We start from the raw sequence: 25,020 nt of genomic DNA on the forward strand, positions 1-25,020 counted from the left end.
ATAAATTCTAATTCATTTGTTGTTATTATCCGAAAATCATGAAGATTAATGTTTTTCATGAGATTTGCAATCTTATTAAGATCCCAACATCAATCAAATACAATCAAAATGTATTCTAGTTACCTTTTCAATGAAATAAGTATATATATATATATATATATATATAGAAATTATCAATTATATATCTAATTAATGACGTAATCATTCATTTGCACCCAATTGAGGTTTCAAACAAGAAGGGGGAACCATCAATTCACTAACAAGACAAAATGTTGAACGGAAGGACACATGCTTTTACTTTATTATGAAGTTTTCTTTTAAACTTTTTCAAGACCGTGTTTCTTGAGCTCTTTTGGGATTTTGGGGAGTTGCAGGAGAATTTGCTGCTCAGTGAGCTTGTGGTCTCAATTTTGAGGGCAGCGCTGATTTGTTTACGGTGATTGTTGGCGAGAGGTTTCGGTTTGTGCGCGTGAGCGTGCCAGTCAGAATTTCGTCTTTAGAATGGGTCATGCTATCCGGAATGTGTCAAGTTTTTTTTTTCTAAGTTCGAAGATAAAGACATTGTGTGAAGATTCCGTGGCTTGAAGTTCTCCCAGAACAAAACTTGATTGAAAGATGGAGTGAAATCGTCCCTTTGCTGTTGAAATTTGCTATGAATTCGCTTATCGATCCAATCCGCTCTCGTCGCTAAACGCGCTCTATGTGTGGATCGAAGCAGTTGATTTAAGCATGTATTGTCTTGATAGCGGAACTTTTTTCGAAACGAATTTTATTATAGCTGCTGAAAGGCTCGATACCTTGAAACTTCACCTTCTCAACTGGGTTTGCAAGCGTTGAGTTTACTGGTAGGCAAGTGCGTGCAGTAGGTGCTCATTGGACTTGGTACTCCATGTAATTAACAATGTTGTGAGTTTCTACGAAGGGCTCAAGGCACTAGCATATGGTGGGGTGCTCGATGCCTTAATGAAGTTGTTTGGGGGTCAAAAACAATTCTTTTTTGATTTCGCTGGTTGACACAAAGGAGGATCCAAAACTGGAGATATCCTTGTGTGCATTTGCTCTCCAATACATCTGCTACTTCTCTGTCCATTTTTTTGCTACGAACTGGGTGTTTGATTAGGTTTACTTTATTCAATCTCATCATAAGAAATTGCCCAACTGTAGCTAGTATTATGTCTGGGTAAGTTGTTAATGCAAGGTGATCGGTTGCATCAAGACGAGGACAATTGCAGTTCTAGGACATGTTATTGCTTGGAGAATCAAACATTATTTTCTCTATTCTTCCTCATATCTATTGGAATCAAGCAGGTCGAGCAAACATGCTTGGATCTGTGTATTTGGGGTGTGCGAGGCTCGTCCACATTGGGTGTTGAGGATGGCTCTGCAGACAGTTTTCTTCTGGTAAACATTCCTACTTCGACCTGCAGATTTCAGTTGATTTTTGTTTTGGAATCAAATTGCACCATCATGCAATCTGGTTTTCTACTGCATTTGTTGATATATTGAATATTGCACTCTCCTACTCGATGCTTGTAAGCTTGCTCCAACAATGGGGTTGAAGGATATGTCCAAGTTGAGGATGTTGAAGGTGAGCCTTCAGACATCTCAAGCGATTGAATATTCTGCAAGTGACTAATTGTTTTTTCGTTTGAATAATCGTGTCTTAAGAGAATGAGAAATGCATTTTAAAGTTTGAATATGCTTTCTTTTGCTTGTTTTTCTTTTGCAAGTATTTGATGAAAATAAATCTTCCAAAGAGGTTGCAAACATTGAAAAACAATGACAAATTGGTTTGAAACAACATATTTTTTTGTTCAATAGATTTAAAAACATGCCAATCAAAAGGTCCAGACCTAAGGATCCAAACTATCAAAAATAATTAACAATCATTGTAAAATATTAAAGTTCGTATGATGTGTTTATATTGAAGTGTTTTTATAATGAAGCACTTGAATAAATGTTTGCAGAGCATCAACTGTGTCCTTCATTTGACAATATTGTATATAACATATTAATTTGGATGAAATCTTTGGTTAATGATTAACCACCGTTTTTAAGATAAACTACTTTTTTTGCACTTCTATATAGAACATATTTAATTTTGGTCAATGATGAATTTCAAAAAAAGAAAGAAAGATTATTTCATTGATTAAAAGTTATTATTTTTAATCACAAAAACCATATTAATTTACTTAGTGTACATAAACATCTTGAATATATGCATGAATACAAAACAAATAACTATCAAATATTTTAGTCATAATCTAAAAATATCTTAGAATCATATTATGATAAAGTTACATGCATAATTTATTATCATTCCAAAAAAACTACACATCAAAATAAAATTCAATTTTTCTTAGTGTCACATAGTAATCTATAATAATAAATCAATATTTTATCTATTTGTTATTATAAAAATAAAATTTGTTCTTAATTTTATAAATAAGGTTGTACAAAAATTTTGTATTGAATTATTTCAATGACTAGGGTGAATTTAAAGAATCAAAATTAATAAGATATTTGATAATTAAATTGAAATAATAAATACAATGGTATAGATTTTTGAAAAAAAAAAATCAATATTTTAATATTATTCTAGTTTTGTGTGAGTAATTTTTTTCAAATATGTATAATTATAATTTACTACTACAATAAAAATATTTAAAACTATAATTATAAAAATATTTATGTATTATGATATTTTAAAACTTTAAGAATTGTTTAATAAAATTATAGATTACTATGTGACATTAAGAAAATATTTAAAACTAATTAACGTATTTTTATGTTTTGATAGTAATTGTGAATACGTTATATTTTAGTTTACTTCAATTTTTTACCTTTGGTTTTAATTCAATCTTGAAGTTAAGTAGTTGATTTCATGATATCTAACTTTAAATATAAGAATGGAATGTAACAATAGTGCAAATCATATTTTTACCACGGTATGGTTTTCAATAATACTCATTGTAATTTAAGATCATGATTTTAAAATTTTATAATTACTAAATATTTTAAATATATATTTCGAAATCATTACTTTTTTAATCCTTTTAATAAGCACACTTTGTATACTTTTAAGAATATCACACATTCATTCAACAAATCATGGACATTTACAACCTGTGCTAAATAAAATCAAAATGCCCAACTCCATTCCTAATCCAAAAATAAGAAATAAAGGAAGAGACTTAATTTAAAAAGTAAAGGAAGAAGAAAAATAAGAAAAAGAAACGGAAATGGAAAGAACCAACCAAGGAAGGAAGAAGAAAGAACGAACGCATGAGCGAACGAACAGACGGACGAACGAAAGAAGGACGAAAAAAGCAAACAAACGGACAATCAAACGAATGAAAGAAAAAGAGAATGAATATGTGACGAAAGCAGAAAATTGATGAATGACGATGCAGACGAATGAATGAAAGAACGTGATGAACAAAGAGGCGATGTTGCGAGAGTGGTGAAGGGTCATTCAGCGCACCATCAAGTGCCGCAAATTATGCTAAAAATTTGCAACCTCGTCGCAGATCCATGACTCTTATGTTTCGATCTAGCTCTCTCTCTGATCCATCTCCTTGTTGTCTTCCCAGCTCTCTGTAGCACCGCATGGGGCCGAAATGGCGGCAGTTGCAGAACTGGCACAAGCTTGTCGATGCTAGCTCTGATCCGGCTCATGAGATGGTGAAGAATGCCGCGGTCTAGGTCTACCCAGTTGACAACCCCATGTTCTCCTCATCAAGAGTTTTTTTTTTTATTATTTTTTATTATTTTATGTTGACGAGGTCTAGGCTCCGCTGTCTACATACCCTTATCACCGTCACGCTTCTTCCTTGCTCAGAACGTTTGAATGCATGGAAGCTCCACTTTCATTCCAGCTTGCTTGCTTTGTAAATATGTACACCTGGAGTACAACGAAACCACGGACTCAGCAGCGGTTGGTTGCATCACCAGGCTTGATAGATTCCGATGACGGTGCCAAGGGGTCGAATTCTATTGGCTCACCCCCCAGAGGCATGTTATTCCCCTGAGCTGAGACAAGAGAATGAGGACACGGAGAAGTCCTAACTTTCAAGAAGGCCAAGTCCCCCTTGAGAATCCCCAGTACAGAGGAGTCATTCGAAAAAACAATGCGAACTCAATTGCAGTACATGGTTTTGTGGGTCCCCTCATCCCAGATTGAGAAGCGGAAGGGAACGTTAGTGTCCTTCGTTCTTTGAACCTGCAGATTTGGAGTGTGTGCCAACTTCCGGGATGAGGATGGACACCAGTACTTTATTCTGATAACTTGATTCAGGGTGTAATTGTCGATGTGTAGTTCACGCATCATTCACTGATCATAGGATGAGGAACTAGGCTGATGGCTGGTTGGGCAGAGGCCGGGCTGCGGTTGGGTGCTTCGATTGATGACAAGAGCAGTGTCTCTTGATACGCGTCTACAGTTGCAAAAGAATAGATTACAATACTAATAATCATAATAACAAACAACAGCTGGACCTGGTTTCCGTCCCCTTGCTGTGATAACTAGTTCTTCATAGATCTTCAAGGTAGTGGAGGATAGTGGCCGCCTAGGATGTCTAATTTGTGATCTGTATCTACAGATTGGACTCCCCCCCCCCTCCCCCAAGATTAGGCTCATTGGAATCTGTACGCCATCTGAAGTACTGCAGACAATGATAAGCGCCAAGCTTAAGTTAACCAGGATGCAACGATTCACTTACCTCACTCCCTGAAGTTGACAGCATGAACTTAGTTGTAAACGTTCCAAATACTGGACAGCTAACACCAATCTATCCAAGTAGTGGACTTATTCTTTCTACACGTCGAGGAAGAGCATGATTCCACATGGTTTATGGTATGCTTGCACAAAGGTAGTACTGTAGCACTCAGATCACATGCACCAGTCGCTTGATCAACTAATTTGACAGGCTGTCAAAAGTATTACCACAACAAGGAACTAGGGAGCGAATACTTGGAAGAAAACTATTGTAATCTTTCACCTATTTGGACCATAAAATGACGCAAAAATGTGGGTATCTCAGAAGCTCCCAAATACAAGAAAACAAACATGAGAAGTCTTGAGATTCTCAAACAACTAATTGTTATACGAGCATAGTCAAGGAGCTTGAATGAGAACAAAGAAGAATGAGCCTTCTCATTTAACCTCCAACCTTTGCATTTATCTTTCAAACAAGGTGAAAACTATGAATTCGGAGGAAGAGAAAACAAAGTAAAAAAGAAAAGGTTTGGTATGCATATAGTGAAGATAAGAGCCTCAACTGACGTCTCGTGTAAATAAATTTGGGTGTGAGAAAGTCGGTTCTGTCTCTATCTTGCATCAGAGACACGCTTGAAATGGTACCTTTCTTGGGTCAGTCAGAGAAGTAAAAAGAAACAAATTGTGGGTGATTATGCAATGTCTCGAAGGATGCGCCAGCACTGGCCTGGACTCGTCTCGGAGATTGTGCAGTCTCCGGCAGAGTGGCCTCAGTACGTGTGTACACCCATGCACTTACAGCAACATCTCACTTCTTTACTCACTTATTGCCAAGGACTTGCACTCAATTTAAGCTGGGTCTTAGGCTTTGTCTTGATAGCAGAGTAGTGCAGCTGCTGCAATAATACTTCTGCTCCACCAATCCGACGGTACAATATAGTAACAACTGCTTCCAGAAACACTCAGCCATACTCTTATGAGGCTGCTGACTGGCGCCCTGTGCATGATTATTTTGTCTGCCAACGATAGGGCTAGCCCTTTGAATTACTGACAGGGTTCCCCTACGGCATCTGTAAAGAAGAAGCAGGGAAAGACGTGTTTTTTTTTCCTGCAAGAAATGTCGTGCTTTCCTTTAGTGGGTAAATCAAACTCACCCCAGCCATATACCAGTGCTCAATTCAGACTCAACTTCCTGCTTTAAATTTGCAGTGACGAGGATGCTAGAGTGATCATACACAATGTAAGGTGAAAATCACACGTAGACTAAGGGTAATTTAAGTGGAATTAAAGTCACCTCTTATCTACCCGTGAAGCTAGGAAAATGAGCATACGACCTATTCTTGTGATTCGCCTTATCAAAGCTTTCACCAGAAATGCTGACAGAGGGTGAACACATAGTCTAATAGAATGCAACGCGATTTCCATCAGCATTAAAATGTGGTGAGAAGCTAGTGTGTGAAAATGTGGAGAAGCGATTGGAAAATCAGAAACCGACTGACATCCTGACAAGTGAGCTGAAACTTGTGATTAGTCTGACTATACCTGGCTAGAGGAGTAAGCAAACTAGCAACCTGCACATGATGGGAGCATGTCTGCGTCCATTCTGGGGAGCATGTCCGTGCCCGTTCTGGGGAATTTGCTTCATTTAAAAACGGCGTGCCCCCTTCCTACAATCATCACCATGGCCAACACTTTGTGTGGCTCTGCTCAACGAAACATTTATAATTTTCATTCCTGTCTGGATTATTCACCAGTACCTTGTCTGCTCTGGCTCTGTAGCGATAGTAATTGCCACATACAAGACTAAGCTCTAAAGAAGAGAGTACTTTGCAGATGTACCCTTGTCGATATTCAGGATTCATCGTTTCCATGATGGCAACATACAAACACTGTTCTCTTTATCCAGCCGCCATGCAGACTATCATTTCTACAATTCAGAATTGAGTCAGCTAGGTAGAGTCGTGCGGTAAATATGAAACGTATCATGGTTATTCGTAACTTGGTGATCAGCGCTGGTGAGGAAGACGCGCAAGGGAAGTTTCTAGACAGTAACAGCCCGACTTTGGAGCATAGCCATAGATTGACGACAAGTAGCGGCAGCGAACTGAAAGAAAGGGAGAACGCCACAAATTTGAGCCACAGACGACCTTGCTTTAAGGTTTCTGTAGAAGTTTGTATAGTATTTTTGATCATCCTACGCACATAACTAACCCATTCGAAACCGTCAGCAGGGCCCTGACACAGACAACTTGTGCTAGTTCACTGCCGCCAGGCATGACAGGTGTATTGTCCTGTAGTTTACTTGCACTGCCATCGGAAGTTGTCCCACACCTAAATCACATTAATTCACATGCATAGAACTTAATTGGAAGCGTGTATGTGTGTGTCGTTAATTATTCATGTACTATGGTTCTTGGCCCCATTCGAGCTGATTTTTCTGACGTTTTTGTTGCACTCCAAGTTTACTTGTCACAAAAGTAGCTGGTTTTTACAGAATTGTGTGGAACTTAACATCCCAGCCAGGGAACTCTGAATAATTCTAATGTTGAGCTGTCTGTACCTTTTAAAAGCTATACAACGCAAATAGTACTATGCATACCAATACGTTAATTCGTCTAGGTTCTAGTTTTCTGTTGAACTACATACCCAATCAAACTATATTCTGATTGCCTGACAGCAGAGGAGATCAGCACTGCCAGAAGAAATCATCGACAACTTACTCTCATTGTAGGTGTTGGGGGACCCAGCTGCTAAATCATCCGCAAAGCCCGATTAACGGTGGTGGCTCCTCATACATCAAGTTATGCTGGGTGACGCCTCTTATTCCAAACGCCACCTGATCTGAAGCGGATCTGGCTGAATTCCTCATGTTGTCTGTGTACCCCTCCTTTAGACCACACTGAGGCAGGACCTCATACGCCTTAAAAAGTATATTACAGCATCTAGTCAAAATTTAATGCGATGGAATTGGTATTCCATGAATTTGATTTATGGCATGTAGTACCTGTTACCGCACTGACAGCGCCATACCTCAGGATAATACTCCGTCTCTGAGATAACCCCATGGGGGCTGCCGATGGCAACGTGCACTGCCTTGCAAGGCGTGCACCTCCCGCATTTTGATCGACAAGTGGGAGGAGACGACCCCACAAGACCCCTTCTTCTGATGCAGCTGCTGCCAGCATTCTTCCCCTGGAAATCAAAAATTGAGTCTGCATCTTGGGGTGCTCTTATATTCATTCTCTGCCACAATGCCCACCACGCTTACTCGTTGGTTAAAAAGGAAGCTAAAGCCACGAGCTATTGTTCCAAAATATTCCTTCACAACGAACGTAGGTTGCAGTTAATCAGCTGTTGGGACTGTCAGATATTGCTGTACTCATCCAATTATTGAGAACTATGTTACAACTGAGTGTAATTATACGTGGTGAATGCACCACTGAGGAGAAGCCTGATCAGGTTGCGTTTCAAATGACTTGCTTCTCTTTCCTGAGGTTCTCCACATATAAGAGCAGAGTAGTAATTGGGGAGAAAGAATGCAGGTTGCGAGGGTACAACTGTAACTGCAAGTATGAGATTCGAGCCCGACAATAGTAACCTTGTATTCTGCTGAGGGAACCACGTGTATTTAATCCACGCTTGATGAATGTAATTACGATTATTTACTCGGCTTATAGATAGCTTCATAAATAGATTCTGATCTCTAGAATTTCCTTACTACACAAGTTGTGTAGGAAGGTGGAAAGAAAATTACCTGTATTATCTTGATATTTGTTTCTACCACCTCCTGCTTATCTTGAGCAGATGTTGATGTTCGCTCCTGATAAGGAATCATCGTCTCCACGGAGGGCGTGCCTGTAATCAACAACCCACGTTGTAAGTGCGAATGGCGTGCTTCATTTGATGCAGTGGGCGGGTCGTCAATTTCAGCGAAATGAAACGTTATGAAAAGAACTTTGAAAGCCAAAAGTCAAAGGTGGTATCTTGACCCTCTATTTGGAGAACAGATTTTAATATTTTATTCACAATTTTTTTTCATAAAAAGTGAAGAAGCGGACAAACATCTGACTCATAACGGTTCCATGTGATCTGCTCGTTGAATTCAATCACATCAGCCTTTTGAACGTGCAGACACAATCGATTATAGTGCACTTGAGAAATCCAAATACTTTTAATCATCCATCACACATGGCTGCGAAGGTTGACGGACCTATCTACATATCTACCATCTGAACAGTCGCCAGACTTGAGAACAGAGATTAATTTTCTCCATTCAATTATACCAGGGTCTGGATTCAGATTCGAAATGGCCGGGTACTTATCCAGAAAAAACGTCCGACTTCGCAGATGGAATCAAAGAAAGTATATGATGAAACACAAATACTTCACTTAATATCAAAATTTTAAGAATTATAACAGTAGCAGCTTGGTAATGGAATTTCGACAGGTAGCTAAGGAAAACATATTACCAGCTGGACCGATTCGTGCAGCAGCCGAAGCAGGACAGGAAGCTAAAAGCGCCAAGCTGATCAAGCAAGCAACCACAACGACTGACATGTTGGCTCTGCCCCACCTCCCAGAATACCCTATCTCACACACCGACTCAAATCGTCTGTAAACGGGGCCTCTCTCTGACTGTTTTGAAATCCTGAAGTGCGAGCTGGATCGACGGTGCGTGCTCCAGAACCGACCGACAGCTCTGACACTGTCAACGGGAATTAGGCGAAGCAAACTGATCGTGTCCAGCTGAGCTGATCAGCAACGTCGCAACATCGCAAGCAAGCTGCGAGAATTGTCAGCGCGAAGAGGCGTGGCTATGTCAGGCGCGTCATCTCCAGGCCGTGAACTGGTTCAGTTGAATACAAAATACGGTGCACAAGTTTGATAGGGAATGGAGGTGATGCGTATTAAAGGAGCTGTGTGTCTTTCTTGTGGAGCCGTCAGACCGCCCACTGAGGTTTCTAGCGTCGTTTGGTACCGAGCTCGATAGGCCAAGGTCCGATCAAATGACAAAAAGCGGCCAGACAACTTACATCAACCGGTCATTGTGGTTGTAATGGCACTGGGTTCTATCGTCACTCGAATTTCCACAGCTAAAACCCTTTCGATCCTCACTCATACTCTGGTTCTAGGTTTCACAGGGCCAATTGTGTGTCATGACTTGACTTGGCCAACGAGGAAGACGAGAAAACTTCCGGTCGTCCTCGGTGGTTGCAGTGGATTTGACTATTTAACCTCTGCACTTATCAACAAGATTTCAAGTTAGTTCGAAGCTCGTCCCCTTTGCAGGCTCAATTCTAAGTTCTACACCAGTGTGCCAACTCTCCCAGATTCAGCTCAAAGCAGCTGGCAAGATAAGAATTCTGGTGGGCCGGCTCAAGTCACCTATAATGCAAAACTAACAAAGATCGGGTTCAAAGCTACCGTTCAATTCGCCCCTAAAAAACCAAGTTCGTACTCAGACAATGATGAAGATGAAGAATATATACTTGTTCACGCTTGTACTTGAGCTGCTGTGCACGAGTCAAAGCTTCTCCTGCGACCAGCCTCCCTGATCATTTAACTTCCAGGCCGCCGGACTGCGAACGCTAGCTAAAACAGATGAGAAGTCAGCGGGGAAGCAGCAATCATGGGGTGACTAGTTAGAAAACGAACATGAACAGCAAACAAAGTCTCTGGAGCTACACCCAGTTTGAGGCGCACATCAATACGCCAATGATTCCTTTGGCTGGGTGCTGCAGATGTGGTGAGACACTTGTAAACGCGACTCTCACCAGCTTGTCTGTTGTGGGTGGCCTTGCCCTGGAAGGCGTATTAGCTACTCCAACTTCACCACAGCTAGTTAAACCCATTTATCTCATCATTGACATCTTCATCCAGCTGATCATCGCATAGTAGCTCATTGTAGCTCCGGAATTTCTCCTCCTCCTCCCTGCCACTGCAACTGCGCTGAGGAGGCTCTCGGGAGTGGCACCGACCTGACATCTGATGGACAGACAGTCAGAAGTGGGAGGCACAGAGAGCGAGGCGGAAGAAGAGACAGGCATCTTTCCTTTCAAGATGCAGCTGGTCTCCTGCCCTCACACAGCGCCATTTTCCCCAACTCTACAGTAGCCTCATAACTAGACTAGACGTAGCTAACCCACAAATGAAGAGATGAAAGAGCGTGCATCGAAACAGCCTGTAAATAAAAGAGTCCAAAGTAGAAACGGACATATCACCCGGGCCTCTACGCTAGCTATTGAATCATAGTTAAAATTCATGTTCAGAGGACAGGAATCCCTCGCGACAAGTCATGGGACGTAACTGGTTGCTTTCCTCTGATGGGAAGGTGAGATTCAAAGCCAGGCGTCTCTGTAGAGCATGCATGAAAACGTACCACAGCGGCGTGGATAACTAAGGCTATGAACTGCTGATTCACCTCGAGTGGATTGGCAAAGTTTACCCCTGGCTGAGGTGATTCTTCTGTCACATGAAGCGATGGAGACACCATCGATGAATTCACCGCAACCTCTGTTCCAGCACTAGATTCCACCCTGCTACGAGTTGGAAACCTGCAGAGCGGGTACCCTAAACACCACAACCCTCTTCTTTAAACTCCAGTTATTTTCTACCCATATCATTTACTTGCAGCATCGCCGAGGTTCCACTGTGCCACATGACATATTCATCCCCGAAAGGCGCATTGGTTCGCTGTGGTAATGGCCACTGATGAACCATATCGAAGACCCAAGCATTACACTGAACACATACACGGCAGCTTCGAAAGCGATAGGCATTGGGTCCAAAAGGGAGGCACAGACGCAGCTAGGCCATGCCACAAAGCCAGTGCAGCACCTGTAGGCTCGGCGGGAGCTGGGGGTGATCACAGAAGCTTCGGAAAGAGTCTCTGACAGAAGAAGAAGAAGAAGCAGTATCAGAAGAGACACAGGCGACTGAGGCAGTGCCGGGGGATCCGAGATGGGCATGAGCTCAATCATGGCTCCAGCGTCGCCGTCGCCTGCAACAGGCATCATCAGAAGAAGCAGGAGGGGAGAGGAGAGAGGAGGAGGTTAGAGGACCCAATGCTCTACTTCTTCTGCTTCTGCTCTGCTGCCGCTACTGCATGCACGCTCTCTCCTCTTTTTGCTTTCTCTCTCCTCTCTCGCTTCATCAATCATGGTGCCGCAGTCAACTCCCCACTGAGCCACCACCTTCCTCACCCTCGTCCACTGCGATGATTCTGGATGCACACACACACTCCCACATATTCACTCGCTCACACACTTATCTACTCACTCACTCTTGTTGTAGAAGAAGTGGATGCTCATGGTCCTTTGTTTCCTTCTACTTAACTCTCCTTGTTGCTGTTGTTTCAGTGTTAGTGTGAAGGGGTGGGAAAGAGTAGTAGAACAACAACAACAAGACTATGCTGGTGAAAATATGTACATTCTTGGATTGGAGCAGTGTGTTGGTTGAAGTGGAAAGATGGTTTAGAGAATGGCGAGTTAGCAAGAGTAGGTCATGCGTTATGTCTCAAGAAAATGTAATGTTGTTGTGTAATGAAAGAAAGGAAGTTGTGTTGTTAGAAAAGTTTTATATATATATATATATATATATATATATGTGTAGGGGAATTTTAAATAGATCCAAGTTTGTACTAAATTGATCCACCCATCTTAATCATCATAAAAAAATAATGATTTTCTATTTATATTTAAGAACTTTATATTTAATTATATTAAAATATAAAGTTAAAATCATTATTTTTAAAAACTTTATATTTAAAAATCTCTAATTAATTTTTTTAACTTAATGTCATAGTTGAATCTAAATAGCTGTAATGTTTTATTATTGTAAAGTAATAAATAAGAATATAATAAAAACTTTGTACTAAAGTTTTTGCCTCAATATATTTTTTAAAAAAATTGTTTGTGTCTAAAATATTTTTCAATAAAATTGTATTTAATATTATATCAAATATTTATTTTGAATTAATAAAAATAATTATTAATCATATAGAAAATTTAAAATTAAAATCAATATTAAATCAATATATATATATAATTAATCAAATACAACTTTTTATTTTTAGATATATTACTATTTATTGTTATAAAATGTAGATTAAAATTTAGTTAGAGTATTGATTGTTAATTCTATTAAACTCTATTGTCTTATTTTATAAAAGTATTCATAATAACACAGACACACATATATATATATATATATATAATAAAATTTAATATTTTAAAGTATTACTTATATTCATTAAGACATATTGATGATCCTTTATTGTCAAGATAATTAACAATTATAATTGTGTATATTTTGATATTTTTATGCATAGATTCAAATAATAGTTTGGGGCAAAATGTGATATTTTAAAATTTATAATTAAAGCTGATAGCACATAGTTTGTGTATTATTAATTTTTTTAAACTAAAACTTTAAAAAATTAAATGATTAATACTTGTATTTGGATTGAAAGTAGAATTTAATTTTTTTAAATTCTAACCAATTCAACATCATGTAATAACAGTTAATAATAACATTTAAACAGTGGTAGATTTTATTAGACCAAACTATAACTAAAAGTCTAAAGATTATTGTAAATTATATCATTTATTAGATTGATAGAATTAATACAACTAGAATAATTAGTAATTCTAATACTTTCAAAATTATCATTTAAAATTCATTCGCTACCTTCTTTTAAAGCAATTTCTATTTTTTTAAACAACATAATGATTGCTATTTGTTTAATAAATATATTTTTTACTAAAATATCACTTATATATATATATATATATATATATATTTATATTTTTATGTTTTCTTATTAAACTCAATGATATATTTGTTATAAATATCTTACTTGGTAGGAGCTAATTAATATTTTTTTGGATTTAAAATAGATGATATGATTTAATATTTTATATATATATATATATATATATATATATATATATATATATAATAAAAATAAAATAAAATGTAGCATTAGACTTACCTTACAATTGTAACTTTATTCTCTGTTACATATAACATCTTTAAAAAGAGTACAGTTTTATCTTTCCAATGTATAAAGTTTTAAAAAAATGACAAATTTTAATTATCTGGTTAAACTCATGATTAGATTTAATAAAAAAATATAATCTACATCGCATTCTTAGAGAAATATCAAACAAGATGTTTCATACGTGACCAGTTTTTACAATCTCAATGAACATCTTTCTGTCACCATGATTACCCTAAACCAGTATTTCAATTAAAGTTCATAGAATCACACTTCAAAACAAAGCGCAGTTGTACCCAGTATCCAAATGTATTTTTTTCAACATGCACCTGACATTCTGATTACCATAACCATTCACAGTTAAGCAGCCTCCTCATCTCCTCCAAAGAACTGTTACTAGCGGTGGAAAAATCAAAATCCAAACAAAAACCAAACACAATGTTTCCAAGGCCAGCTGGAAAACAAACACTCCTCTGATAATGTTTGTAACTTGCCCCAAAATAAATAAATGAACTAATATCAATATATTCATACACACACATACAAAAAAAATTATATATATATATCAAAATATCGATGCATCCTTGTCAACGGTGTCATAGAGCTCAGATCAGAGCCAGCGTTGACAACAGGGACGGGGCAATGGCAATACAACACAGCACTGAATTGCAACCACCATCACCAACACCAAAAGTAACAACAAAAACAAACAAACAAACAAAAAAACTATTAGAATTATCCACCTTCGCGCTCTCTCTCTCTCTCTCCCTCTGTCACTTCTCCGCATGTTGTTGCTTCTTCTTCTTCTTCTAGTGCTGATCTGCTGTTGTGCTACTACTGTTTTAGTGGTATTGTATGTGATAGTATGAGAAACTCCCATTCTTCTTCTACATGGGCGTCGCTCGCTCTCGCTCTCTCTCTCTCTTGCTGGTGTCGGTGGTGGTGGATCAGAGTATAGTCGACAAGGAAGAAGGAGAAGGAGGAGGCTGCCGCATAAAACATGGATTGTGGGGGGGGGGGGGGGGGGGGGGGGGGAGGCGTGCCTGCAAGCCTGCCTGCACATTGTCTGAGTCTGTCTGAGGCTGAGTGTTCTGTCGTAGCCTGAGAGCGTCTGAGTCTGGCTGTCTGTCTATGGAGAAAGAGAGAGAGAGAGAGAGAGAGAGAGGGAGGATGGCCCCATTTCGATACCTCGACGGAACATGGCCACTGCTGAGAACTACCAATTGCCTCCAATGCCCTCAGAGCTTGCTACAGGTTGGTTCCCTGGTGGTAGACATCTCTCTGCACCACCACCATTTTTCTAGGCAAACAAACAAACAAACACATACACAAACGAGCTAGCAAGCTTGCTATGCTGATTCCCTTGCCTAGCTCTGCTTCTTCTTCTTCTTCTTCGTAATTTTGTAGAATTTTTGGGGAAAGCCGATGAACAAGCTTGGCCATAAGCGCAAATGGGCTAGCGCAATCGCACTGTCAGCTCCTGGGTTCTGTGTGGAACTCTGGCGTTTCCTGCCATGTGGTGGCAGGCTGTGGCAGAGGAACCCCATTACAAGCTGAGTGCATTGCTTTGCTTGCAGGGACTGAAGTTTGAAGCGGTTTGTTGGTAAAATTCAAGGCGATGGTGCCCGAGACTTGAACATTCTCTACTTTGTTTCTCTTCGTGATTATTTTTCTTGCCATTCGGCTGCAAGTTAGTGGCAGGTAACAGTCCATATTAAATAATAAATTGAAAAAACCATTTAATAGCCGATTTGGGAGTGCTGTGGTTAAATGGATGTGATCATCGCCAGTGCCAGCACATTAGTTGCCAGGTCCAGCTGGGCGTGTTGGTCAAATCATTGAACTGGAGAATTCTCGTTCATTCTCCACATTACGACAAAAAGGTTGAAAATCTCGACCAAACAGAAGAAGAAGAAGAAGAAGACCAAGGTCGCGTGTCATGAAAAAGCCCATCCCCGAAGTTGGGGCTGTTACGAATTGACTTTGCAGGCATCTTGTTGGGCTTTGAGTCGCATTCCGTCTGCGAAGTGTTGGAAGGAGAGCCCCAGGGCCCCAGGGCAGCAGCAGCAGCACATCAGTTTTCAGCCCCTTCTCTCTACTTGTTGGCTAAGGTAACAAAAACGAGAAACCAACAGCCCAGATATATGAAAAACGTGTACCGATTTGGGGGGCGAGAAGATCGTTGATTACTAATTTTAAACTGATTCTCTGATTCTGCAAAATCTTACATTTCTGGAAAATGTTGTGATTAGTTCTTTTGAATTATGATACTGTTACAGGTCTCTTTTTTGGCTTATCATGCAAAATAAGTGACAAAGTACCTCACCAGGTTTAGTGTTTTGGAAGCCTCAAATTTGTAGGGCCGTTCCATTCTTTTCGTGCATGCTAGGTGAGACTTAAGTCAGTCAAATTGTTAGACAGTATTCTAAGTGTAAAGTGGCAACTATGACAATTTAGTGATATAATGGAACATTTAAAAACCTTATTGGAAATTATCATATAATTCTTTCGACATGTATGAAACACTTTCCTCAACAGATAATAAAATATTATGATTATTTTTTATTGATTAATAATCCATGAGTAGGGGCACCCTGTAAGTAATCGAAACGACCTTTTAAAAAACTCCAGTCGATGGCTTCTGACGGCGTGATCAACTCTGAGCAATAACTTGTTGGGCATGATAAGAAAACAAGCACCATTCCAAAGATCATAAGACTTATATACCTTTCTAAAAAAAATTACGCCTTATACACCGTTTACTGAATTGATTTGTAAGATGCTTTGTCATGTGTAACCCTCACACACGCAACCCAGAAGCCAGGACAAGCTGACTGGCCACCAATGCTGAATCTAGTACAGTACGTGGATTAATAGCTTCCAATCGAATCTAGAGGTAGTAGTTGTCTTTCCGACTATGACCAACTTCTTAAATACTTGGGTGCTAACGTTGGTAATCTCCTTCAATGAATTGCTAAAAAAAACAGATCATGGCATGAACGCCGACCTGGTTATCTCAGAAGGTGTACTACATAAGAGGCAGAGAAAAGAAGACAATCGTAACACTATGGGAATTGGCTTCAATGCTGGCAAAGCTTCTCCAACTCTGTGAAGTATGTTGGGAAAGTCTTGCGGGTGCAACCTGGATCCAAGATTGTGATGGGCACGTCTCCACAAGCAGCGAGCGAGAAGGCCATGGCCATACGGTGGTCATCATATGTTTCGATTTTTGCAGGGGTGATCCTCTTCGGAGGAGTCACTATGCAGTAATCTTGGCCCTCTTCTACCTCCGCTCCAAGCTGCCCACACAAGGTACAAATGTTAAAGTCCAGGTAGCTGATTTTTAGCCTCTTTCTGTTTACCATCCATTAAAATGGAATCCAAGTCTTTAAATGTGATAGAACCAATCAAGACAGTGACCTTAATGCGTCAGAATGTGAACTGAAGTCTAACCGATACTTAACTGACATTCGAAAACATATCAAACCCTCACAAGCAGGGCGCTCTTGTTTGTAGTGACAGATACTTCCTCGTTTCAAGCCACTTCACTGGCAAGTGGAGGCAAGTTACCAGAGCAACTTCTGGATTAAATCATAAATTGCAAGTTATTCTTAAAAGATGCCATTTAAAATAAGGTACTTAAATAAATTTTAATTTTAAAAATCCGTAATTAATTTTAAAAACCTGGATAATGTGTCTTAGACTTTACAAGTATAGAAACGTAAAACTATTTCACCAGAAACATGTTAAAGAAATAGGTTTACCTTGGTCAGCTCGTCGACGATAGCCCTCATACGCTCCGTCTCTTTCACTCTCCAGTTTTCAACTGCAAAGAATTAAACAACTGAAAAGATGAGGTCTCCGAGAACAGAAGCATGTGAAAAGACGATCGATGAGAAAAAAAAAACTCATTTGCAACCCATTTCCTCCAGGTAAATAATAAAGCTGAAATTTGTAAAGAAACGCCACCAAGTGTTCAAGTTAAACATGAAAGCAAGGTGCCGCAAAATACCATCCCGAATCGCCACAGGGCCATCCGAAAAAAGGCCCAACACGGCTAGAGTCATCGCAACATCGGGCATTGCGTTCATATCGACATCAATAGATTTCAACCTTTTGCCGGTTCTAGGATCCACTGGTGCCCCTGTAACGGTAACTGAGTGCTCGGTCCACTCAACCTTGGCTCCCATCTTCTCTAGCACTGCGGCAAATTTCACATCACCCTGGAATACAATACAAGGCTCCAAAATGCTCAGAGTGGGCAGGCGATTCACAACATGATGTTGTAGTGATCAGGGTGTATGGAAGGGTTTTGGGTCAAGTCTCAACAACATCGAACCTACCATTGCAACACACAATTGACCGACTATAAATTCCTACATTCTAGAGTCATAAGCAGACCTGAAGGCTGCTAGTTCCACAACCCTCAACGGTGATGGTGCCTCCTGTCACGGCAGCACCAGCTAAGAAATAGCTAGCGCTTGATGCATCACCCTCGACATACGCGTTTCCTGGTGACCTAAAAGAGGATCAACGCATGCAACATCAGTTCGCATGCACTTCTGTCGTGCTATAGTTCACATCTTTGCTACATGAAACAGCTACTTTTAATGCAAGCATCACCTAATAAGAAAAACAATACAAACTCTGTCCTCTGATGTGCGAAACTGCAGAGAGCTAGACAATTGAGGCAAGAAAAGGTGACATTGACGGAAGTAACACTTGTCGTGGGGAGTGCACCCCAGAAGCATCATTGTCATTTGACTACAGTCTTAACATTCGGACATTAGAGGTTCGAAGCTGAAGAACATACTTGTAAGTTTGACCACCCTTGATTGAGAACCGTTCCCAGCCACCATGCCTTTCAACTTTCACGCCAAATCTCTCCATCAACCGCAAAGTCATATCCACGTAGGGCACGGAGACTAGTTTGTCAATCATCACAATCTCAACATCCCCCAGCGCCAGTGGTGCTGCCATTAGAAGAGCAGACAAATACTGGCTGCTAACTTTGCCTGAAAGATGCACCTGCAAAAGGTAGAGCACTGCAGTATTTTTACTATTATTTTAAATTCAATTTGTAGTGAACAATGCCGAGTCTTTATTACCTCAGAATTCGAACAATCTTGAGGTGAGAATTCAATGCTACAAGGACGATGTTTACCTAAGTATTCAACTAGAATACCGGTTGAAGCAAAAAACGAAGGCTCTTGTTGGTTTTATCAAACATCACGATGGTGGATATCAGGTGTAGAAAACACATTCAAATGACTATAGAAATATCTCTGGTGGCAGATTGACATCTAAGACCTAAGCCCTAAACCGACAGCAGACAGCGCAGAGCAAAAAGTTTCATACCGTTCCTCCAGGAAGACCTCCCTTAGATTTCGAGCCGCTTGATTTATCATTGATTATAACAGGAGGACAATTGGGATATTCTTCCGTGCATTTGACATCAGCTCCAAGCTGCTGAAGGCCCGCCACCAAATCAATGATAGGTCTTTCTCTCATGCGGGGCACTCCATCCAACACATAACTGGACATTTACATGTCAATCAGTAGACTGTAGATGGACGGGTTTAGACATAAGACTGCAATTACGTCGAACCAAAAACCACGAGATGCTCATTAGGAAGGAGAGGGAAAGAACTCTACCTAACATTGCCACCCGCAGCTACCACGGCAGCTGTCAATGGTCGCATGGCAGTACCGGCGTTACCAAGGAAAAGATTCACCGTTTCACCGCTCTTCTCTGCGTCCCTAGCAATGGGAAAGACCCCGCCTTCTCCCTCGATTACAAGCCGATTCGCAGCGCGATCCTCCTCGATTTTGAAACCTAAAGTTTGAAGCGCTGCAACCATGTAGCGAACATCCTCACTATCGAGTAGGTTCTCCACCACAGTTGTCCCCTGGTAATTGCAAGAACCTCAAGGAAACCAATCAGAAAGAAGAATACATATACATTCATGTGTATGCGTGCGCTGAGATACCACGCTGTGGTTATAAAGCCAAGAACCTGTCATGCTAGTGAAAGTTCGTAAAACAGCTCAAGGGAGCAGCAACGTCTAGTGCATCAATCATGACATTGTCAGAAGAACAGCTATCACTTAGTTATCATTGCTGATGATTTTTTAACATCACTCAAAATTGCATGAAAGACTTACTGAGCTACAAATTATGGAAGTAATTTGACTCAGTTGAAGCTAAACAAAAAGTTGGTCAAGAACTTCACCTCTGAGAGGGCTGCTAGAAGAAGCGTGCGGTTCGAAAGCGACTTGGATCCTGGAAGCTTGATTGTTCCACTGATAGTCTTAATGGGTTGGAGAGTAATCTCCTCCATTTTCTCAGCAACAGCGGCTCTGGCAACCCTAGTCTTGAATGCATGTGTCCCCCATTGAGCTCTCTTCTCGACAGCCTTCAGCAAATCTTGAGCTCCGACTTTCGAAACTAAAGAATTCACTTGCGGAGAGAGCTTCATTAGGCAGACTAACTTGTCCAGCCTCTGCTTGCTCAAGTCATCACCTCTGGTCATAGGATTATTGACCCACGTCTTAGATAACGGCACACGAACCACCTCCATTGTATTCTACTTCAAGAAAATCAAGCCTTCAATAAATTACGCTCAGGTATCTGCAAGGTAAAGCAGGTGGACACACACGACCTGTAAGACAAACTTCAAAGATTATTACAAACGTCAATCAATTCACCAGCTCGCCCTTCCCTACGCCTCAGACCCAAACCTCAAACCGACAACACAACCACATTGAACTCCACTACCACACCTACCTCTAAACCAACAACACGAAAAAAACAAAACAATAATCAACAAACCTAACTGAGGCAAATCCTACACTCAAACCTCTCACCAAAAGTCTGAACCTCCGAATTCAGCAAGGGATTCAGCGCACCGAGGCTGCCGAACAAGATCCCATGCAGCACAAACACACATTCAAGCCAAAACACCACACGACCAGATCACAATCCCTTCCACAAAACCCTTCGTTGCAGATTTTCCAACACAGAAAAAGTCTAAAATACTTGTCCCTCACACAGCGTGTTCTCAACCTGTAGCTAACTGTGCGCATCGCAACAAAGACATGTGTTGGATGAGATGGGCAGGAAGCTTACAATGAAGAGCTTCAAGGCGTATGACCATGGGGAGGAGATGGATTGACTCCAATGCGGAATGCGTGTGCGAGACTGGAAGCTGGAAGAAGAAGGAAGAAAGAAAGAAACAAAGGGAGGAGTATCAGGAACAGGGGAAGCAAGCAGATAAAGCCCTCTGACAACGTGCCCGGGGTGTGAAAAGGGTGTCGAGAGGGTGGCCTGTTCTGGTCCGGATTGGTCAAGTCAATTTCGGAGTGTTTCTCATGCCTTTCTGCCGCGGAAAGGGTCGCATCGCCGTGGTAAAGGCGGACTTCCTGTGCGGCATGAAGTTGTGGGACCCATGACCAAGGACCAGATAATGGACCAACTTCAAAACTGTGGTGATTCAATTGCACGACAGTGTTTTGTTGGAATTTCTTTGAGGAGAATGAATTATGGACTAGACATATATTTCTTTTTCCTATTTTTTAAAATTTTGTATCTTAAAAACAATTGAGTAGTTCTTACTGAAAGTAACTATTATTATTACTATTATTATTAAGTTTAGTATTTTAATTTAAGTTTTCCAAACTAAAAATTTAAATTTGCAATCATTTAAATCAAAAAAAATATTTGGCTTTAAGTTTCTACATTACATTTCTATATTCCAAAGTCACATATTTTGTTGCACAAACATATTAAGAAAAAATAAAAAATAAACCCAATTTAATTAATATGCAGATAGTTATTTTGTTTATAAATTAAGTAAACTACAAGTTGACTACTTACTATTATACATAACCTCAAATTGTGAATTTTCAATAATGATAATAATAAAAAAATGGCTACTTCTTATTAATATTTATTATTGTTATTATTATTGTTATTATTATTATTATATATTTTTAAATAATAAAAACATCATAAAAATATAAATTGATTAAAAATATAAAAAAATAATATCATTGTAATTATAATTATCATGTCCAATTAAAAACATTGATACAATATAATATTAGAACTAAATTTTGCTTAAGAGCATAGCAAGCTTTTAGTGGCAAAAAATAAAATAAAGTAAAATAAGAGTATTCTATTGATGTTTTCATGAGTAATACCATCTACCAATATATTTAAATAAATATAAGAATAGAGAATAAAAAAGACAAAAATACAAGAAGTACATAAATTCTAATTTATATTTATTGAATACAATAGCTTTTGATTAAAATAATTTGTTATTAAGAACATCAATTATAGGATTTTCCACCTTAAGTATACAAATTAAACTAGGCCATAAAGTATATACTTAGGTCTAGTATGTACTTAGCATAAACATGATTGTAGAATATTCCAAAGGCTACATTTTAAGTATGCTCATGTAGTTTAAAATAAATAGATTTAGGATTAAGGATTTAGGATTTAAATTTTATATGTTTATATTTAGAAGAAGTATTTTGTATTTATTATTATATATAATTATAATATTTTTTATTTTTAAAATTTTAAATTTTCTTTATGCCAATTGCTCCAACAAAAAAATAAACAAAATAAAATAAAAAAATAAAAAATGTAATAATTCGTGTGATGGACATCCACAAAATAGAAATAATTAATCCTCTAGAAAATCCAATGCCTCCTTTCATGCAATTTCTTGTAAGATTAAAATTATAAATTTAAAAAATTATAAATTATAATATTTAGAAGAATAAAAATAAGATAAAACTATATTTTTTTTATAATTCTCAACAAAGTTAGATTACAACATAAAGGATTTTAAAGCCCAAATGTATATGCTCTTGAAGAAAAAATTATTTATATATTTGCAATCAAAGATAAATCTACCACCATCCCTTATAATTTCAAAGCAAAAAAACTTACAATTTAAATAGAGTTGCATAATTTTACATAAGGCTAAGAGTTGTTTTTAAGATATAAGATTTGGAGAGGACTTGGCTTGATGTTAATTTATAGTAATGATGTTGAAGTTAACAAAGATAATCTATATTTATAAAATGTATTAAACAATCTTCATTATATTATTAGAAAATATAAACCAAAGAATGTTTACAATATAGACAATATTAGATAATATTTTAAACTTGTTCCAAAGTACTTGGTTCTACTTCCTACAAAAGATAAATCAACTACTAATATGAAAAAGAAATCTAAATAAATGGCGACTTTGGTTGTTTGTGCTTTTGTAATTGGTCATCTCAAATTGCTATACATAATGATTGAAAAGGCAATCATACCAATATATATATTGTGAAACTTATTTGGCCAATTTTTTACTTATATTTAATTTTTGAAAAACTTTGATAAATAGAATAAGATTTAATTTATGATTTTATACCATCTTTGTACCTAATTTTAAATAAAACATAAGAAGAAAAGTCTTCTTATTATTGGATAATACTTTGTCATGAACATATTTATTCTAATAGTTATCTAGATAATATGAGTAGATATAAGTAAATAAAAGTAGATTATTTTGATAATTTCATATAGAAAAGCTTCTTAGATGCTTTGTAGACTTGGTTTCACTTTTATACATATTTATAAGTGATTGGTAGGTTTAAATCTTGGCCAATAAATTAGTTATGTATCACATATATTAATAGCTTGTGGTACAAGCTAACAGTGTCACACTCATGTAGAAAACTTGTTTTGTAAGTTAAAACATGTGTCTCACAAATTAGACCCATATTGGAGGTCTTATAGAATATTGCCATATAGATCTTAAGTAGATAATATATGTAGAGGCAAGAATGAAGCCTTTTTCACTTTTTTCAATTTTTTTCTTGCTTTTAATCAAGTTCCAAGAATCTCTAGATTTCTAATCTTTGATTATAGCAATTTTAGTTTCTTCTTGAACATATATACTTTCTTACTATTATTTTGTCATCTTTCTTTAATATTTATTTTATTTGTTTATGTATCTTCTTTTGGATTCTTATTCTTAATTAATTAAGAAGAATGCTTACTCATTGTTCTTGACTTGTTTTTAGAAGTGAGTGGATTATTCTACTTTTATTGTTATATTTTAAAAGTTGCAAACTATTTATTTTGAATTAATATTTTTTTATATTATTTTTTCCTTAAAGAAAGTTGATTATCTTTATTTGTAAAAATTCTCATTTGATATTAAAAGTTGTAAATTACCTTTCTCTAATTTAATTTTTGAATTTATTAAGTTTTTTGAAATGAAAGAAAAAATCATAGATGCTACACTTGGCAGAAGTAGAAATAGAGTTATATCTATTATAGATTTTCTCAAGTTTGTCAACACTCTTAGGATAGAAATTTTATGCACTATTAATACTAAATATAGAAGTGTTATTCCTATACTTATGGAAGAAGTCTAAAATCTTTGATAAAAAGTTGTACGGTTGAGAAAAATAAGTAGATCAACATAACAACCAAATCTTAGGAGTCTTGCTTTTATAAGCATAAGAGAGGCAAGGATTAGTATGCTTAAGAAGTTTCATGGAACAAGATCAAAATTTCAAATATTTCTTTAATAAGTCAAGCTTTATCTAAGATTGGATCCTTTCAAATACTATAATGGATTTATTCAAGTTGCATTCATAAGTACACTTCTATCTAAAAGTATTCTTTTTTGATTTGTACCTTTGATAGAAAAAGATTCATGACTTATTTATTGTTTGAATTCATTTTTAAAAGTGTTTATGCACACATTTGGAAAAGACGATCAAGAAAGAGTAGCAAAGACCAAGTTTTTATCTTTACACCCAGAATTATAATCAGCCATCATATATGCTATTAAATTCCAAAATCTTGCTTGTGACGTAGATTAGAATAATAAAGTCCTTATCAATCAATTTTAATATGGGTTGAAGGATAACATCAAAGATTTGTTATTGACAATATTAAAAGTAGATTCTTTACAACAATTTATTATTCAAGCCATTATATACAACAATTTATTATTCAAGCCATTATATACAACAATTTATTATTCAAGCCATTATATAAAATAATTTATTATTTAAAAGACATTAAGAATAAAGATTTGATTGGAAAAGAATCTTATTTTATAATAGATATATATTTAGGGCATAAAAATCATAAAGACTTTTTTTTATTAGATTTAAGAGCCTTAGCTTGTTTTATAGATGAAAACTTTGTAAAAATAAATAAGAAATATTGTTTGTTAAAAAAACTAAATCTATATAGGTAAAATCATAGATGATCATCT

At 37.6% G+C, this 25,020-nt stretch overlaps 2 protein-coding genes across 9 annotated transcripts; both read right to left on the reverse strand.

The window, feature by feature from the left end:
• Window positions 1–7,178: 7,178 nt before the first annotated feature.
• On the reverse strand, window positions 7,179–11,914 carry LOC112273090 (uncharacterized). Of its 3 annotated transcripts, none has more exons than XM_073529209.2 (5): window positions 11,139–11,914; window positions 10,207–10,702; window positions 9,187–9,954; window positions 8,472–8,572; window positions 7,179–7,960 (listed from the first exon to the last, which is right to left on the reverse strand). In XM_073529209.2, the coding sequence occupies exons 3-5, from the start codon at window positions 9,272–9,274 to the stop codon at window positions 7,706–7,708; spliced, it is 444 nt and encodes a 147-aa protein (XP_073385310.1). In that variant the 5' UTR covers window positions 9,275–9,954; window positions 10,207–10,702; window positions 11,139–11,914; the 3' UTR covers window positions 7,179–7,705. The 3 variants fall into 3 exon arrangements, with proteins under 3 accessions (XP_073385310.1, XP_024357243.1, XP_024357242.1); XM_024501475.3 differs by having other exon boundaries at window positions 10,207–10,296; window positions 10,492–11,914; XM_024501474.3 differs by having other exon boundaries at window positions 10,207–10,309; window positions 10,492–11,914.
• Window positions 11,915–16,443: 4,529 nt separating this feature from the next.
• Window positions 16,444–20,946, reverse strand: LOC112273460 (3-phosphoshikimate 1-carboxyvinyltransferase 2). 6 transcript variants are annotated; one of them, XM_024502286.3, is made up of 9 exons: window positions 20,844–20,946; window positions 19,948–20,239; window positions 19,371–19,624; window positions 19,074–19,251; window positions 18,529–18,743; window positions 18,117–18,234; window positions 17,728–17,938; window positions 17,480–17,541; window positions 16,444–17,014 (listed from the first exon to the last, which is right to left on the reverse strand). In XM_024502286.3, exons 2-9 carry the CDS (start codon window positions 20,191–20,193, stop codon window positions 16,796–16,798), a joined length of 1,503 nt encoding a protein of 500 aa, XP_024358054.1. In that variant the 5' UTR covers window positions 20,194–20,239; window positions 20,844–20,946; the 3' UTR covers window positions 16,444–16,795. The 6 variants fall into 6 exon arrangements, with proteins under 6 accessions (XP_024358054.1, XP_024358053.1, XP_024358050.1 ...); XM_024502285.3 differs by having other exon boundaries at window positions 19,948–20,345; XM_024502282.3 differs by having other exon boundaries at window positions 19,948–20,376.
• Between the last annotated feature and the right edge of the window lie 4,074 nt (window positions 20,947–25,020).

The sequence above is a fragment of the Physcomitrium patens genome, chromosome 20, assembly GCF_059467195.1.
Source record: "Physcomitrium patens ecotype Gransden chromosome 20, ASM5946719v1, whole genome shotgun sequence".
NCBI classification, from domain to species: Eukaryota; Viridiplantae; Streptophyta; class Bryopsida; order Funariales; family Funariaceae; genus Physcomitrium; species Physcomitrium patens.